The sequence below is a fragment of the Anomaloglossus baeobatrachus genome, chromosome 4 (assembly GCF_048569485.1).
Source record: "Anomaloglossus baeobatrachus isolate aAnoBae1 chromosome 4, aAnoBae1.hap1, whole genome shotgun sequence".
Classification (NCBI taxonomy): Eukaryota; Metazoa; Chordata; class Amphibia; order Anura; family Aromobatidae; genus Anomaloglossus; species Anomaloglossus baeobatrachus.
In genome coordinates, this window is record NC_134356.1 from 449,696,012 (window position 1) to 449,713,578 (window position 17,567).

The window sequence follows — 17,567 nt, forward strand, 5'->3', positions numbered from 1 at the left end:
GTCGGGCAATTCCATAATTGGCCTGACTATAAGAGGGGCGCTAGAGAGCGCGTCACGTGCTCTGTCTGTCGGTCGGGAGGTATAAAGGAGGGGTGACGCCCACTTGTTACCCCCCGATTGTGACGTACTGGTAGCCAGCGCGGGGGATTTCTGAGTGACCCCCCCGGTGGTTTGTGACATATTGGTGGCATAGCGGTGGGATCGAGATAATAGTGTGTGTGAGTGTGAGACCCATACTCCCAGACACTAAAGACTGCCTGCAGCAGCTGTGGCTGCTGGGGTCTTCAGACTAGCTCAACACTAGAGTGTCAGAGTGCAGATACTGTAAGGTGTGTGGAGGCATCAGGTGTCAGTTCTGTGTCAGTGACCAAAGTCTGCAAGAATGGCTGAGAGCACCAGGAGCAAAGCCAAAGGAATGGCCGATGCTCAGGCCAGAGACGATGAGGAGGTTGTCCACGAGCCCTCCAAGAGCCCGACGCCAGAGACAGCTCTGCAGAGGACATCGCACAACCTGGCACTGCTGGACAAAATGAGGAGGAGCTCGCCCAAGGGTCCTCAACGAGCCAGATGCCAGCCCTCCGCTCTGCAATGGACAGTGAATCACCAGGCTCCGCAGCGGGCCGCAGATCACCACGTGCCATTCCACCGAGCCTGGGAGGCTCGGATAGCCTTCTTCAAATGGCTATGGCCCTTCTCCAGGCTGGAGACCAGGAGGGCTACAAGGAACTCCTGGCAGAGCGCAGGGCAGAGCGGCAGGCGGCGCGTGACGCTGAGGCTGCGGAGCGGCAAGCAGCGCGTGAGGCTGCGGAGCGGCAAGCAGCACGTGAAGAGCGACAGCAACAGGCAGACCGTGACCACCAGCTGCAGCTAGCTCAGCTCCGGCCCTCATCAGCCACACGTGACCTTCAAGACACCAAACTTCCAAAGGTCCGTGTTGAGGACTTTCCCGTGCTGGAGAAGGATGGAGACTTGGACTCTTTCCTGACTGCTTTTGAACGGACTTGCTTGCAGCACCATCTGGACAAGGATCAGTGGGCCAAATACCTGACCCCCCGTCTAAGGGGTAAGGCCCTGGATATCCTTGGGGACTTGCCTGCTGAGGCAGATCAGGGCTACGACACCATCAAGCGGGCCCTGATCCAACAGTACAACCTCACTCCGGAGTCCTACCGCAAGAAGTTCCGGACCCTGCAAAAGGGACCAAAGGACTCCTGGGCTGACCACCGGCGGGCACTTGCCCGAGCTGCCGACCACTGGACCCAAGGCCTGCAGCTTTCCACCGGACCGGAGATCCTGGACTTGTTCATCACGGAGCAACTCTTGTGGAACTGCCCTGAGGATCTCCGCCAGTTCATCCGAGACCAGAAGCCAAAGGGATCCACGGCTACAGCTGCCCTGGCCGATGACTACACCAACAATCGGGCTCCTGAGGCCAGGAGAGCAGCCACCAGCAGCACCTGGAGAGGGGGTAAGATGAACTCTGCGACTGCCCCACCTGCCCCTAGACTGCAGGGGGTGTCCCCCTCAACTCCCCTCTCCAGGCCCGTGGCAGAACCAAGACGGTGCCACCAGTGCAACCTACCTGGACACTTCAAGGCCATGTGCCCTCAGCGTCCCAAGGCCCCGGCTCCGTCCCAAGGGCCGCCCAAGGTGTATTGTGTGGGTGGGGGTGGTGGTAGGTCCCTGGACAGCTTCCAACCTGTCACCGTCGGCCGGTCTGTGACCATAGGACTGCGAGACAGCGCCTCGGAGGTGACTCTGGTGCGGCCTGAGATGGTGTCCCCCCAAGACTTGATCCCTGGAAAAACCCTCGCTGTCTCCGGGATTGGAGGCATTGACCCGGCGCTGCCTGTTGCTGACATTTATGTGGACTGGGGCGCAGGGCGAGGGGTGAGGGAGGTGGGGGTAACTGATCGGATCCCTGCAAACGTGCTACTTGGGACAGATTTGGGGCAGATAACCTCCCAGTTTGGGCCCCCCCCAAGGGCTGAACCTTCAGCCCGTACTGACATGACTCCTAACAATGTTAATGTGTTATCTATGAATGATGTAAGGGAGGAGGGAGTGAACTCTGATATTTCTGCTTGCATAGACACCATAGACACACACTCAGCTGCAGCTGTGACAGGGGAGGGGGTCAGAGAAAGGTGTGACAATGCCTCTACAAGTAACCAGCCAGTGAGCTGGGATCTGTTGCCCTCTGCAGGGATAAGCAGAGAGCAGGGTGCTGCAGGGGGAGGACCAGTGTGTGGGGTGGGGGCTACCACAGCAAATGTGGGGTCCCCAGAGATTTCACAGCGGGGTTCTGTTGCTGCAGGAGGGGAACAGGCAGGTGAGATTGGGGCCGGTCCAGGAGCGGAAGTGCTCCCAGGTAAGATCTCGGTGCATGGTTCCCCCACAACCGGGGTGTCAGGAAGCCAGGTAGGTCTGCCTGAACCGGCGACTTGGTCAGGAACGGAGGAGGAGCAGGCACGACCCACGGTCGCAGCGGCTGTGGCCGCTGTCACCCGCAGTGGGAGTGCTGGAAGCCAAGGGGCCTCCCGGAGGTCCGATAGCTCTTCCCCTTCTGACCAAGTGGCAGCCGAGTCAGGTGGAGGCCAGGACACAGGTCCCGGGGTACTGACTGAAGATGTGACAGTCTCGTCGATTCTGGCCACATCTAGTCAGGGGTTTCAGGCAGCGTTAGAAGCTGACGACAGCCTGAAAGCTCTTAAGGAGCAGGCGGCACAGCCTCCCTCGGACTCGGACCCGGAGCGAGTGGTCTGGGACCAAGGACGGCTGTACCGGGCCACGGTCCAGCAGGGTTCACCGGAGGCGTGGCCCAGGGACCGACAGTTGGTGGTACCCTATCCGTTCCGGACGGAGTTGTTGCGGATCGCACATGAGATTCCGATGGCCGGACACCTAGGGATCGCTAAGACCAAGGCCAGGTTAAACCAGCATTTCTACTGGCCAAAAATGGGGGCCGATGTGGCTGCCTACTGCCGTTCGTGTGAAACCTGTCAGAGAGTGGGGAAGGCGGGGCCACACCCCAAAGCCCCACTAGTATCTCTGCCAATCATCGATGAGCCTTTCAGGAGGGTGGCTGTGGATCTGGTCGGCCCGCTGGCCATCCCCAGCAGCTCCGGGAAACGCTTCATACTGACGGTAGTGGACTATGCCACCCGGTACCCAGAAGCAGTGGCCTTGTCGTCCATTCGGGCTGACAAGGTGGCCACCGCATTGCTGGAGATTTTCTCCCGAGTGGGTTTTCCCCAGGAAATGCTCACTGACCGGGGGACCCAATTCATGTCCCAGCTGATGGAGGCCCTCTGTAAGCAAGTCCAGGTGCGACATCTGGTGGCCAGCCCGTACCATCCACAGACTAATGGCCTGTGCGAGCGGTTTAATGGCACCTTAAAGCAGATGCTTAAGATGTTGGTCGACTCCCATGGGCGTGACTGGGAGCGGTATCTCCCACACCTGTTATTTGCTTACCGGGAGGTTCCACAGGCCTCAACAGGATTCTCACCGTTTGAGCTCCTGTACGGGCGACGTGTGCGGGGCCCCCTGGCTCTGGTGAAAGAGGCTTGGGAAGGGGATTTGGCCACCCCTGGAGTGTCGGTTATCGAGTATGTCATGCGCTTCCGGGACAAAATGCAGGCCTTGACGCAACTGGTACACGACAATATGGCTCAAGCCCAGGCCGATCAGAAGCGTTGGTACGACCAGAACGCTTGTGAGAGGACCTACCAAGTGGGTCAAAAGGTGTGGGTACTGGTCCCCGTACCACAGGACAAGCTTCAGGCAGCCTGGGAAGGCCCATACCTCGTGTACCAGCAGCTCAACCCTGTGACGTACCTGGTCACCCTGGACCCTGCCCGTGGAAGGCGGAAGCCCTTCCATGTGAACATGATGAAGGCACATCATGAGCGGGAGGCATGTGCGCTCCCCGTGTGCAACCTGCCCGAGGAGGGAGAAGCGGAAACCCTCTTGGATATGCTAGCCCAGGTTAGGGCAGGCGGATCCATTGAGGATGTGGAGGTTGGCCACCAGCTCTTGGAGGACCAACGGTCCCAGCTGTGGGCCACCCTACACCCCTTCCGGGGGTTGTTTACCAACCAGCCCGGAAGGACTAACTTGGCTGTCCATCACGTGGACACTGGGGATCATCCCCCGATCCGGCGTTCAGCATATCGGGTCTCCCTGGAGGTGCAGCAACACATGCGCCAGGAGATTGACGAGATGCTGAAGCTGGGGGTGATCCAGGCATCCAACAGCGCTTGGGCCTCGCCTGTAGTCCTCGTCCCTAAGAAGGACCGAACCACTCGGTTCTGCGTGGACTACAGGGGGCTCAATGCTGTCACGGTCGCCGATGCGTACCCAATGCCACGCATCGATGACCTGCTCGATCAGTTGGCCGGGGCTCAGTACCTGACCATCATGGATCTGAGCCGGGGATATTGGCAGATCCCCCTGACTCGCAAGGCCAGGGAACGCTCTGCCTTTATTACCCCATTTGGACTGTACGAGTCCACGGTGATGCCATTCGGGATGAGGAATGCCCCTGCCACTTTCCAGCGGATGGTCAACACCCTGCTCAAGGGACTTGAAGGGTACGCGGCCGCGTACCTGGATGACATTGCCGTCTTCAGTCCCACCTGGGAGGACCACCTAGAGCATCTAGCACAGGTGCTCAGGCGGATCCACCAGGCAGGTTTGACCATCAAGGCGGGAAAGTGTCAGCTGGCCATGAGCGAGGTCCAGTACCTCGGTCACCGGGTAGGCGGGAGAACACTGAAGCCCGAGCCTGAGAAAGTGGAAGCCATCGCATCCTGGCCCACCCCCAGGACCAAGAAGCAGGTGATGTCCTTCTTGGGGACCGCTGGGTACTATAGGAGGTTTGTTCCATGCTATAGTAGCCTGGCAAAGCCCTTGACGGACCTCACCAAGAAGAAGCTGCCCTCTGCAGTCGATTGGACAATGGACTGCGAGACAGCCTTCCGGGCCCTAAAGGACGCCCTATCCAGCCCGCCCGTGCTACAGGCAGCCGACTTCACGCGGCCGTTTGTAGTACAGACCGACGCCAGTGACTTCGGCCTCGGTGCGGTGCTCAGCCAGGTGGACTCTGCGAGCCAAGAGCACCCAGTCTTGTACCTGAGCAGGAAGCTGTTACCACGGGAAGTGGCCTATTCCACGATGGAAAAGGAGTGCCTGGCCATAGTGTGGGCCCTGCAGCGTCTGCAACCCTATCTATACGGGCGCCACTTCATCGTGGAGACGGACCACAATCCCCTCAGCTGGTTACACACTGTCTCTGGGACGAATGGGCGATTGTTGCGATGGAGCCTTGCGCTCCAGCAATACAACTTCACCATTCGCCACAAAAGGGGCCGGGACCACGGTAACGCAGACGGGCTGTCCCGACAAGGAGAGGTCGCGGACGGGCGCACGGGGGAACACCGGAGTGTGCTGCCCCCTAGCGCCCTCAAAAGGGGGGAGGTGTGAGGCAAACCCTGGGATATGAAGATGAATTATGACTTCCAGTCATAATCGCTCTCATCACTCCATGGCAGTGCCCCCTCCCTTCTTGTTCTCAGATGTCCAGCATCTGTGAAGGTGTCACATCCTAGCAACACATCCCATGGCCATCTCCTGTGATATGGAGATTAGGTGATGTGGGAACAATGGACACAGGATGACTCCCTGCCGTGACCCTGTGGTAGGGGCTGCTATCTAGTTAGCAAGCTTGGAAGTATCCAGACAGGACGACTCCAGTAAAAAATGGTTCATATCTCGCAAGCCATATTTCCGATAAATATGGCAACCATAAAAATGGTGTCTCCGCATGCGGACGATGCTGGCACACCCTTTTTATGGGAGCAGGACCTGGGGAAATACCCCAGGCGTGATATCAGCCAATGGGGAACTAGTAGACAAGTCATGAGTCCTCTCGTTCTGTAGCTAAATTCATAGCTGTCACAATGAGAGCGTCGGCGTCCGCCTACGACGCTCCCAGGCCAAGTTATGGCCATATTCCATGTTGTGGATTTTGTCCATAACTCCAGCCAGGGGTGGAGCAGTGCTCCCTCTGAGGTCACTAAGGTAGGAGGGGACCTGGATTTGCCCAGGTTGATAACCCTACTTCGGCCATTTTCCAGTGTTCTTTTGCTCGGGGGCCTGGTTGGGAAAGACCTGTGAGGGAGTTCCTGGAAACCTGGTCTACAGCGCCCCCCTGTGGCCAGACGCACAAGGTAACTGCTGGAACTGTGTATGCCTGTTTGTAACCCATGCTTTGATTGTAACTGTACTCTGACATATGTATATTCTGTAGATTCCCTATTGTATATATTGTAGTTTCTAGTGTGGCTTTAGGCCGATTAAATTATATAATTAATCTTGGGCTGTTCTGTTATCTCGATCTTGAATCCCACGTCTGTGTGTTCGGCTAATAGTTACCGTGAAGCGGTTGGTGGCAGCGAGTTGTGCCAAGGATTATTGTGGGGAGGCCAGTGAGATTCGGGGAGGTTTTATATATTCCGCCCGCGGAGGTCGGGGGAATATATACCCTACTCTCACCGGGGACCCTTCAATAATCGGCATAAGTAGTATAGCGGCCTCCTTGCTTATTGTCGGGCAATTCCATAATTGGCCTGACTATAAGAGGGGCGCTAGAGAGCGCGTCACGTGCTCTGTCTGTCGGTCGGGAGGTATAAAGGAGGGGTGACCCCCACTTGTTACCCCCCGATTGTGACGTACTGGTAGCCAGCGCGGGGGATTTCTGAGTGACCCCCCCGGTGGTTTGTGACAGGGGGTTTATAGCAGGATCATATACAAGGCAGGAGGATCATTACCAGGATGGGGTACCTTAGTAGAGAATTTGGGGACATTACCCCCATAACAGTGTCAGCAGCAGATCCTCGCCCCATAACAGTGTGTCATGACCACTTTTTTTGATTAAAGTTTTATTTTCCTATTTTACTCCTCTAAAACCAGGGTGCGTCTTATGGTCTGGTGCGTCTTATAGTCCGAAAAATGCACACGAGAGCTGAGAGAGTCGGTCATATACGAAGGAAAACAAGTATATCGATGGTACAGCCAGAACAGGTGAGTAACAGAGCATAGATGGGAAAGGAGCAGAGTGAAAGCTGAAATTCAAGTCTGAAGAGCAGAAAAAGAAAGTACAGGGCGTGATAGGTGATCGAGTGGTTGGTGCAGGGGTAAAAAATAAAAAAAATAAACCCACGAGTTTTTTTTGTTTAAAACAAACATGTAACTTGCAATTGAATAAAAAGCAAATCGTTAGAAACGTGGAAAATAATATTATCTAATACCTTGCTGTGTTATAAAATGTACACTAACATTCTGAGGCATAAAACAAGGCAAACAACATAAAGGGAGACTGACAACTGAGACAAACTGTAAAAGCCGTCAGGGACCCAGCTACACGGTGACTAGTCGAACAAGCAGTTTCTCCCCACCCTCTCCCCTTGAGTGACAGGTCTCCTCCTGTATTGGTGTATAGTGAGAGGCCCATGTCACTGGCAGTGCCGGGGACCAGCATGATTTACCAGGTCGGTCTGCAACTTGGTCCCTGTTGGCTTTAAAAATGTTTTTCTTAAAATTAAAACAAACTGGTCATGTTCTCTTTTTATTCCTCTAATTAAGCTTTGTGATGTACACTTTGTACAATATCATTATGTATGATTTATCTAAATATGTCTATGTTGTTTCTGCAGAAAACATAAACATTGATTGTGATGTCTGGAAAATATTTGTCTGAGTGTGGTGTGAAGTGTTAGGGTAAGTTTTTGTATCTTTAGTCTTGTTTTGCATTTATTTATATGTTAAATTGATTTAAAAAAAAATATTGCAATTAAAAAAAGTCTGTTTTTCTCTTAACAGGCCATACAGCCAGCGCCCACACATCCTGCCTGTGGTTCGGGAAGCAGGGATCAGCTGTTAGGTTCCCTTTAAGAACATTCTCTTTCCATGTATTAAGTAAAAAACGTACTTTTTGGAGAGGAGCAACAATTCAGCCAGTGTTGGCCCCAAGCAATATTTCTCGTAAGACTCTTGTGTGAAGAAACAGCTTCTGCCGTTGTTTGGTTCAATATCCCTGCAGAGAAGAGCAAAGTAATGAATACAAAAGGTTTAAATGAACAATGAAGCGAACTTGGTGCCCTTTCTATACTGGGGATAAGCTTCCAAGTCTTTTTAACATGCAGTTTCAACGATCTTCCACCTGCACACCAGTGACCGCTTGACATGTAAAGGCCCAGTCACACACAACGACTTACCCGAAAACGATGCGACCTGATAGAGATCGCAGGTAAGTCGCTGGGAGGTCGCAGGTGAGATGTCACACAGTCAGATCTTACCAGCGATGCAGGAACAATACAGGTCGCAGTAGCAACCTGTATAACGATCTCAGCAGTCACTGTGACCCTGTCACACAGTGTCAAACACAGCGATGTGCCCTGCCCAGCAGGACATCGCCTTTGAAGAAAATGGCCTGGACCATTCTGCAACGACTAGCGATCTCACAGCAGGGGCCTGATCGCTGGTAGATGTCACACATAACAAGATCGCTAACGGGATCGCTACTGCGTCACAGAAACCGTGACTCAGCTGCGATCTCGCTAGTGATCTTGTTATGTGTGACGGTACCTTAACGCACTCTGAGATAACAAGAGGGGCTGCAATCTGATTGAGTCCCTAAAAAAACAAAACACTTCAGTACTGGTTTATATGAGCCAGCACTAAGGCTCTGTGCGCACTAGTGCGTTTTACCCGCGGATTTGCCGCGGAAATTTCTTGAGAAATGTCTGCAATCTTTGTGCAGACATTTCATAGCAAATTCTATGAGAAAAAAAAAATAGCTGTGCGCACTGTGCGGATTTTTATCAAGAAATTTCCTTGAGAAGAATTTCTCGAGAAAATTTCTTGAGAAAATGAGCATGTCAATTCTTTTCCGCAGGTACCCTGCGGATTTCGGCAGTACAGCCTGCAAAATCCGCAGGGAACCACCCGCGGGAAAATCGCGGCAAATTCGCGGCTATTCCGTGGCTAATCCGCGGCAAATCCGCATGCGGATTTGGTGCGGATTTTTTCCGGAGGTCCGGAAATCTTTCACTCCCAGAAGTTTCTCAAGAAATTTTCTTGAGAAAATTCACATTTCTAGTGCGCACAAAGCCTTAAAGCACTCATGAAAAAAACTGCTACTGGAGAGTATGGAAAAAAATAAAAATTAAGAGTCCTCACAGGCAGATACCTCTAAGGCCTGTTTCACACGTCAGTGAAAAACACAGACGCTTTTCACTGACGTGTTAAAAACGCCTATGCCCCTCCGTGTGCCGTGATTCATGGCACATGTGGGTTCTACATGCACTATCCATGATAACATATGGAGATAAACTCACCTGTCCCCGCTCCTGCTGTCCGTGGTTCTGAAGTCTCCTGGATGCTGTTTCCGGCCACCGCTGTCTCCCCTCTGCAGATACTTCTGGGTCAGCTGTGCAGTGCATAAATGCATATGCATGAGCATAATGAGCTGGCTTTGAAGCAGCAGAGAACAGCGGCCAGAGACAGCATCGCTGGAGACAGGTGAGTTTAAAAAGCTTTTTTATTTTCAATTTAAGTGTTTTTCTGTTACGTGTTTCACGGATCACACCATAGTGTGGTCCGCGGTACATCAGTGATGCCAGAAAAAAATGGACATATCTCCGTACGGAAATCACAAACACGCGTGTACGCCACACGGAGGCACGGTCATGTGAAAAATCACTGATGTGCGCACAGACCCATTGATTTTCATGTGTCTGTGTATGTCCGTGATTCTGGTACGTATAAAAACTGACCAGAATCACTGACGTATGAAGGGGGCCTTAAAGGTAATCTATCAGCAGGTTTTTGTTGTGTAATCTGTCAGCATCATGAGGTAGGGGCTGAGATCCTGATTACAACAATGTATCAATTACTTTACGGGGTACAGCAGCTGTGAAAAAAAAAGTTTTCTCTGCTGCAGAATTAGCAGAGCTTGGAATGTTGAGCCCTGTATAAACACGCCCTCACAACCGCTTTCTGTGTACCATGTACATTGACAGAGAGCTGCTAATCATAGCTGGAGGCAGGGTTGGACCAGGAAGCATGCAACACGAGCGGATGAAAAATTGGACTGATTTTCATCCAGGAGAGTAGGACGAGTATCATGTGTATGTCATTCCATATCTCATGCTAGTGCTATGCGAGTGTGATTTTTTTCTTGCCTAGCATCCGTATGTCATGTATATGCAGCGATTATTGAACAACAATTTACAGGGAATGGTAATGTATCGGTACAAATTGGCTGACGTACGGATTGTCAATTCGTCGTCTGATTTTTTATAGCGCCCATAAACTTACGTTGGCGAGTCTCGTCCTATTTATGCATCCATTCACGGCATGCTGCACTCTTTGAGGCTCCATAGCCTTTGATCCATGTAATTGAGGAGCATAATGGGAACCGCTGGACTACTGCAAACCTGGGAACTTTGTTTTCTAATTGGTGAACGAGGGATGTCTTCTTTGTGTTTCTCGCTCTTTATGTCTCAGGTCTCCATTTGTGGACTATGATGGATTGATATTTTTTTTTTAACATATAATGTTGAACCAGGGAGTGTTTTTTTTTCAAATAATCAATTTTTGTATATGTGTTTTTCTTTTCACTTACTGGGTTAAAAATGGAGTGTCTGATAGATGCCTTCCCATTCTAACACCAGGGCTTGTTGCCAGCTGATACTACATAGCTGACATCAACCCCAACTACCATTACCCTGATTGCCACTGCACCAAGGTAATCTGGAAGAGCCAAGGCGAAGTGCCAAAATTAGCGCATCTAATGGAAGTCCCAATCTGTGGCGGCTGCGGGCTGCTATTTTTAGGCTGAAAAGGGCTCAATAACCATGGACCCAATAACCATTCACCTTCCCAGCCTGATAACATCAGCCCGCAGCTGTCTGCATTATCTGTGCTTGTTATCAAAAATAGGGGGACCCCACATCATTAGTTACACCAAGCTAAACACCGTTTAGTGCCACATGAAAGGCACTAAAGGGTGCAAGTGTACAATATGCAGGGAGGTTGTGACGTTATAGCAGCAGGATCTCTCTATTCTATCTAACATACCGTATTTCTATCATCGATCTAGCTTTGTATGAGTCTTTATATGAGTGTTTGTGTGTATTGAGATGTTGAACGCCTTCCTTTGTGCAACTCCCTGTTGCCTGAGTTTTAACCAACTTTATTGACACCTGTTATGATTTGTTTACATTTACTTTTTGGTGCATTTATGCCACATTAAAACATAAAAATGCATGTGCGTTTATTTACCTGCAGATTTTCTGCATCTAGTGCCAGTCTATGGGAAAAGTCCGCACTGAAACCTCAGCGTGCCAGTAAGAGAAATTGACATGATTTGAATTGGAAAGAGGTACCGCAGGTCAGTATACGCAGCATAAAAAAGAAGCAAAGTGGGCAAGAGATTTCTATTAATATCCTCCACTTAGCTTGTACACTGAATTTACAATACAGCGAAAAAACATGAGTAACACTGATCGTGGGCACATACCCCAAACCTATTATAAAGAGAAGACTCCATGAGAGCAAATACAGACGGTCCACCACAAGGTGCAAACCATTAATCAGCTTTAAATATAGAAAGGACAGATTAGACTTTGCCAAAAAGCATCAAATAAGCCGCCCAATTCTGGAAAAGAATTGTATGGACAGATGAAACTATGGTCATCCTGTACCAGAACGATGGGAAGAAGAAAGTATGGAGAAGGCTTGGAACAGCTTATGATCAAAAGCACACCACGTCCTCTGTAACACATGGTGGAGGCAGTGTGATGGCCGGGCATGCATGGCTTCCAATGGCACTGAGTCACTAGTGTTTAATGATGATGTAACTGAAGACAGAAGCAGCCGGATGAATTCTGAAGTGCACAGGGCGAACCTTTCTGCTGAGATACAATCAAATGCAGCAAGGTTTATTAAACAGCGCTTCATCATATAGTTGGACAATGACCCCAAACATACTGCAAAAGCAACCTAAATATTTTTTAAGGCAAAGAAGTGGAATATTGTGCAATGGCCTGGTTAATCACCAGATCTCAACTCCATCGAGCTGTATCTCTCATGCTTAGGACAAAACTAAAGGCGGAAAGACCCACAAACAAATAACAACAGAAGTCATCTGCAGTAAAGGCCTGAAAAGCGTCACATAGGAGGAAAATCCACAGTTTGGTGACATCCATGGCTTCCAGACCAGACAGTCATTGTCTGCACAGTATTCTCTACAAAGTATTAACAATGAACTTTTTATTTATGGTAAAGTGAATTTGGATGATTAGGTTTGAGTCCCTGAAATGGCGAGAAAAATGATTGTAATTCTTAAACATTTTTGTTCAACCCTTAAACCTAGTAATGCCCAAGCCAAAATTTACAATTCTGACCAGCGTCACTTTATGAAGTAATAACTGTTCAGCGGATCCTGCTGATTCTGACATTGTTTTTTCGTGACATATTGTACTTCATGATAGTGGTAAATTAGGATGACATTTTTTGTGTTTTTTGTGAAAAAATAAGAAAATTGTCAAAAATATTGAAAATTTCCCAATTTTCAAACTTTGAGTCCTTCTACCCTTAAACCAGAGAGTTATGTCGCACAAAATAACATTTCCCCCATGTCTAGTTTACATCAGCGCAATTTTTTTTTGTTAAAAAGTTAGAAGCTTATCAGCAATTTCTCATTTTTTCAAGGAAAATTTCTAAAGAAGGGAATTTTGTTTACTTACCGTAAATTCCTTTTCTTCTAGCTCCAATTGGGAGACCCAGACAGTGGGTGTATAGCTACTGCCCTCTGGAGGCCGCACAAAGAACTACACTTAAAAGTGTAAGGCCCCTCCCCTTCTGGCTATACACCCTCCCGTAGGAGTACAGATTCCTCAGTTTTAGTACCAAAGCAAGAAGGAGGAAAGCCAATAACAGTTTCAAAAACAAATTCAATCCGATAACATGATCGGAGAACTTAAGAAACAACATGAACAACATGTGCACCCGAAAAACGAAACCCTAAGAACAAATAGGGCGGGTGCTGGGTCTCCCAATTGGAGCTAGAAGAAAAGGAATTTACGGTAAGTAAACAAAATTCCCTTCTTCTTTTTCGCTCCTAATTGGGAGACCCAGACAGTGGGACGTCCAAAAGCAGTCCCTGGGTGGGTAAAAAGATACCACATGAACGGGCTGTCAGACAGCCTCTTCCTACAGGTGGGCCACCGCCGCCTGAAGGACCTGTCTACCTAGGCTGGCATCTGCCGAAGCGTAGGTATGCACTTGATAGTGTTTGGTAAACGTGTGCAGACTCGACCAGGTAGCCGCCTGGCACACTTGCTGAGCCGTAGCCTGATGCCGCAATGCCCAGGACGCACCCACGGCTCTGGTAGAATGGGCCTTCAGTCCAGATGGAATCGGAAGCCCAGCAGAACGGTATGTGTGAAGAATTGGTTCCTTGATCCACCGTGCCAGGGTGGATTTGGAAGCTTGCGATCCCTTATGCTGACCAGCGACTAGGACAAAGAGCGCATCAGAACGGCGTAGAGCCGCCGTGCGAGAAATGTAAATCCTGAGTGCTCTCACCAGGTCCAACAGATGTAAACCCTTTTCAAATTGGTGAACTGGATGCGGACACAAAGATGGTAAAGTGATATCCTGATTGAGATGAAAGGAAGAAACCACCTTGGGAGAAAACTCTGGAATTGGACGCAGTACTACCTTGTCTTGGTGAAACACCAGGAAGGGAGATTTGCAAGATAACGCCGCTAGCTCGGACACTCTTCGAAGAGACGTGACCGCCACAAGAAAAACTACCTTTTGTGAAAGCCGAGAAAGGGGAACCTCTTTCAAAGGCTCGAAAGGCGGCTTCTGGAGAGCAATGAGAACCTTGTTCAGATCCCAGGGTTCCAATGGCCGTCTGTAAGGAGGAACGATATGACAAACTCCTTGGAGAAACGTGCGTACTTTAGAAAGCTGTGCCAAGCGCTTCTGAAAGAATACGGATAGCGCGGAGACTTGACCCTTAAGAGAGCTAAGCGACAAACCTTTTTCCAACCCAGACTGCAGGAAGGAAAGAAAAATTGGCAATGCAAATGGCCAGGGAGAAAACCCTTGAGCCACGCACCACGCTAAGAATATCTTCCACGTCCTGTGATAGATCTTAGCTGAGGATGGTTTTCTAGCCTGTCTCATTGTGGCAACAACTTCATGAGATAAACCTGAGGCCGCTAGGATCCAGGACTCAATGGCCACACAGTCAGGTTCAGGGCCGCAGAATTCAGATGGAAAAACGGCCCTTGAGACAGCAAATCTGGACGGTCTGGTAGTGTCCACGGTTGGCCTACCGTGAGATGCCACAGATCCGGGTACCACGACCTTCTTGGCCAATCTGGAGCGACGAGTATGGCTCGATGGCAGTCGGACCTGATTTTCCGGAGAACTCTGGGTAACAATGCTAGAGGTGGGAACACATAGGGGAGTCGGAATTGCGACCAATCCTGAACCAAGGCGTCTGCCGCCAGTGCTCGGTGATCGTGAGACCGTGCCATGAAAACTGGGACCTTGTTGTTGTGTCGTGACGCCATCAGATCGACGTCCGGCGTCCCCCAGCGGCAACAGATCTGCTGAAACACGTCCGGGTGAAGGGACCATTCTCCTGCGTCCATGCCCTGGCGACTGAGAAAGTCTGCTTCCCAGTCTTCCACGCCTGGGATGTGAACTGCGGATATGGTGGACGCTCTGCTTTCCACCCACGTCAAAATCCGTTGGACTTCCTGAAAAGCTTGGCGACTGCGTGTTCCCCCTTGGTGGTTGATGTACGCCACCGCCGTGGAATTGTCCGACTGAATCCGAATCTGCTTGCCTTCCAGCCATTGTTGGAAGGCTCGCAGGGCAAGATAGATTGCTCTGATTTCCAGAACATTGATCTGCAGGGTGGACTCTTCCAGAGTCCACATCCCCTGAGCCCTGTGGTGGAGATACACCGCTCCCCACCCTGATAGGCTCGCATCCGTCGTGATCACTGCCCAGGACGGGGGAAGGAACGACTTTCCCTGTGACAATGAGGTGGGGAGAAGCCACCAACGCAGAGAGTCCTTGGCAGTCTGAGAGAGGGAGACAGTCCTGTCGAGGGACGTCGATTTCCCGTCCCATTGGCGTAGAATGTCCCATTGTAGAGGGCGCAGATGAAACTGCGCGAACGGGACTGCCTCCATTGCTGCTACCATCTTTCCTAGGAAATGCATGAGGCGCCTCAGTGAGTGCGACTGGCTCTGAAGGAGAGATTGCACTCCAGTCCGTAGCGAGCACTGCTTGTCCAGTGGAAGCTTCACTATCGCTGAGAGAGTATGAAACTCCATGCCAAGATAAGTCAGAGATTGGGTCGGGGTTAGATGAGACTTTGGAAAGTTGATAATCCACCCGAAACTCTGGAGAGTGTCTAGTGCCACCTTCAGACTGTGTTGGCATGCCTCTTGAGAGGGTGCCTTTATAAGCAGGTCGTCTAGATACGGGATGACCGAGTGACCCTGCGAGTGCAGAACAGCTACTACTGCTGCCATGACCTTGGTGAAGACCCGGGGGGCTGTTGCCAGACCGAAAGGTAACGCTACGAACTGCAGGTGTTCGTCGTGTATGACGAAGCGTAGGAAACGCTGATGCTCTGGTGCGATCGGCACGTGGAGATACGCATCTTTGATATCTATTGATGCTAGAAAATCTCCTTGAGACATTGAGGCTATGACGGAGCGTAGGGATTCCATCCGGAACCTCCTGACTTTTACGTGTCTGTTGAGCAACTTTAGATCCAGGACGGGCCGATACGATCCGTCCTTTTTTGGGACCACAAACAGATTGGAGTAAAAACCGTGACCTTGTTCCTGAAGAGGGACGGAGGTCACCACTCCTTCCGCTTTTAGAGCGGCCACCGCCTGCAACAGAGCATCGGCTCGGTCTGGTGGGGGAGAAGTTCTGAAGAAACGAGTTGGCGGACGAGAACTGAACTCTATCCTGTACCCGTGAGACAGAATATCCCTCACCCAACGGTCTTTGACGTGTGACAGCCAGATGTCGCCAAAGTGGGAAAGCCTCCCACCGACCGCGGGTGTGGGAATCGGAGACCGCAAGTCAGGAGGACGCCGTCTTGGCAACGGTTCCTCCGGCTGCCCTTTTTGGGCGTGACTGAGACCTCCAAGAATCTGAGCGTCTCTGGTCTTTTTGAGTCTTTTTTGACGAGGCGAATTGGGACCTGCCCGGTCCTCGAAAGGACCGATAACCAGACTGACCCTTCCTCTGTTGGGGTCTGTTTTGTCTGTGTTGCGGTAAGGATGAGTCCTTACCCTTGGAGTGTTTGATGATTTCATCCAAACGCTCTCCAAACAATCGGTCACGAGAAAAAGGCAAATTGGTTAAGCACTTCTTGGAATGAGAATCTGCTTTCCAATGTCTCAACCACAGGGCCCTACGCAAAACAACGGAGTTGGCTGACGCCACTGCCGTGCGGCTTGTAGCGTCAAGAACAGCATTAATCGCGTACGACGCGAATGCCGCCATTTGCGAGGTCAAAGGTGCTACCTGCGGGGCAAATGCACGTGTGACGGAGTCAACTCGCGCCAGCCCGGCTGAGATAGCTTGGAGTGCCCATACGGCTGCAAAAGAAGGCGCTAAAGACGCTCCAATCGCTTCATAGATGGATTTCAGCCAGAGCTCCATCTGCCTGTCAGTGGCATCTTTAAGTGCCGCTCCATCTTCAACTGCAACCAAGGATCTAGCTGCAAGCCTGGAAATTGGAGGATCCACTTTTGGACACTGGGTCCAACCCTTGACCACCTCAGGGGGAAAAGGATAGCGTGTATCTTTAAGCCGTTTAGGAAAACGCCTTTCAGGATAAGCGTGGGGTTTCTGGATTGCGTCTCTAAAGTCAGCGTGGTCCAGAAAAGTGCTTAAAGTACGCTTAGGGTATCTGAAATGGATTCTCTCGTGCTGCGAAGCTGACTCCTCCACAAGAGGAGCTGGTGGGGAAATATTTAACATCTTATTGATGTTAAATATAAGATCATTAACTATGGCGTCACCATCTGGTGTATCTAGATTGAGAGCGGTCCCAGGATCAGAATCCTGATCAGTTACGTCCGCCTCATCACCCATAGATTCATCTCGCTGGGATCCTGACCATTGAGATGAATGTGAAGGCCCGTCATAGCGAGCCCGCTTAGGCTGCCCGGGGCCATCGTCCGAGTCAGAGTCTTCACCCTGAGGTGTATATGCCCGTCCCGGAGCTTGGAGCTGAGGGGGACCAGGGGGCAATGATTGCACAGTGTCCGTGGCCTGAAGTACAGGCCTAGCTCGCAATGTGTCAAGAATTTGTGACATAGTGAGAGACATTCTGTCAGCAAAAGCTGCAAACTCAGTTCCTGTCACCTGGACAGCATTCACAGGTGGTACACCCTGGGTCACGTCCAGCAGAGGTCCCGACTGTGCAAGCGCCGCAGGGGCCG

The 17,567-nt window shown here is 50.9% G+C and overlaps 1 protein-coding gene across 1 annotated transcript in view; it reads right to left on the minus strand.

Moving 5' to 3' along the window:
- Positions 1 to 17,567, minus strand: part of ICE2 (interactor of little elongation complex ELL subunit 2) — a 172,995-nt gene that overhangs the window by 144,730 nt on the left and 10,698 nt on the right. Inside the window, exon 2 of the mRNA XM_075345592.1 lies at positions 7,994 to 8,098. Within this exon, the coding sequence (XP_075201707.1) occupies positions 7,994 to 8,098 (105 nt within the window). The remainder of the gene's footprint in view (positions 1 to 7,993; positions 8,099 to 17,567) is intronic.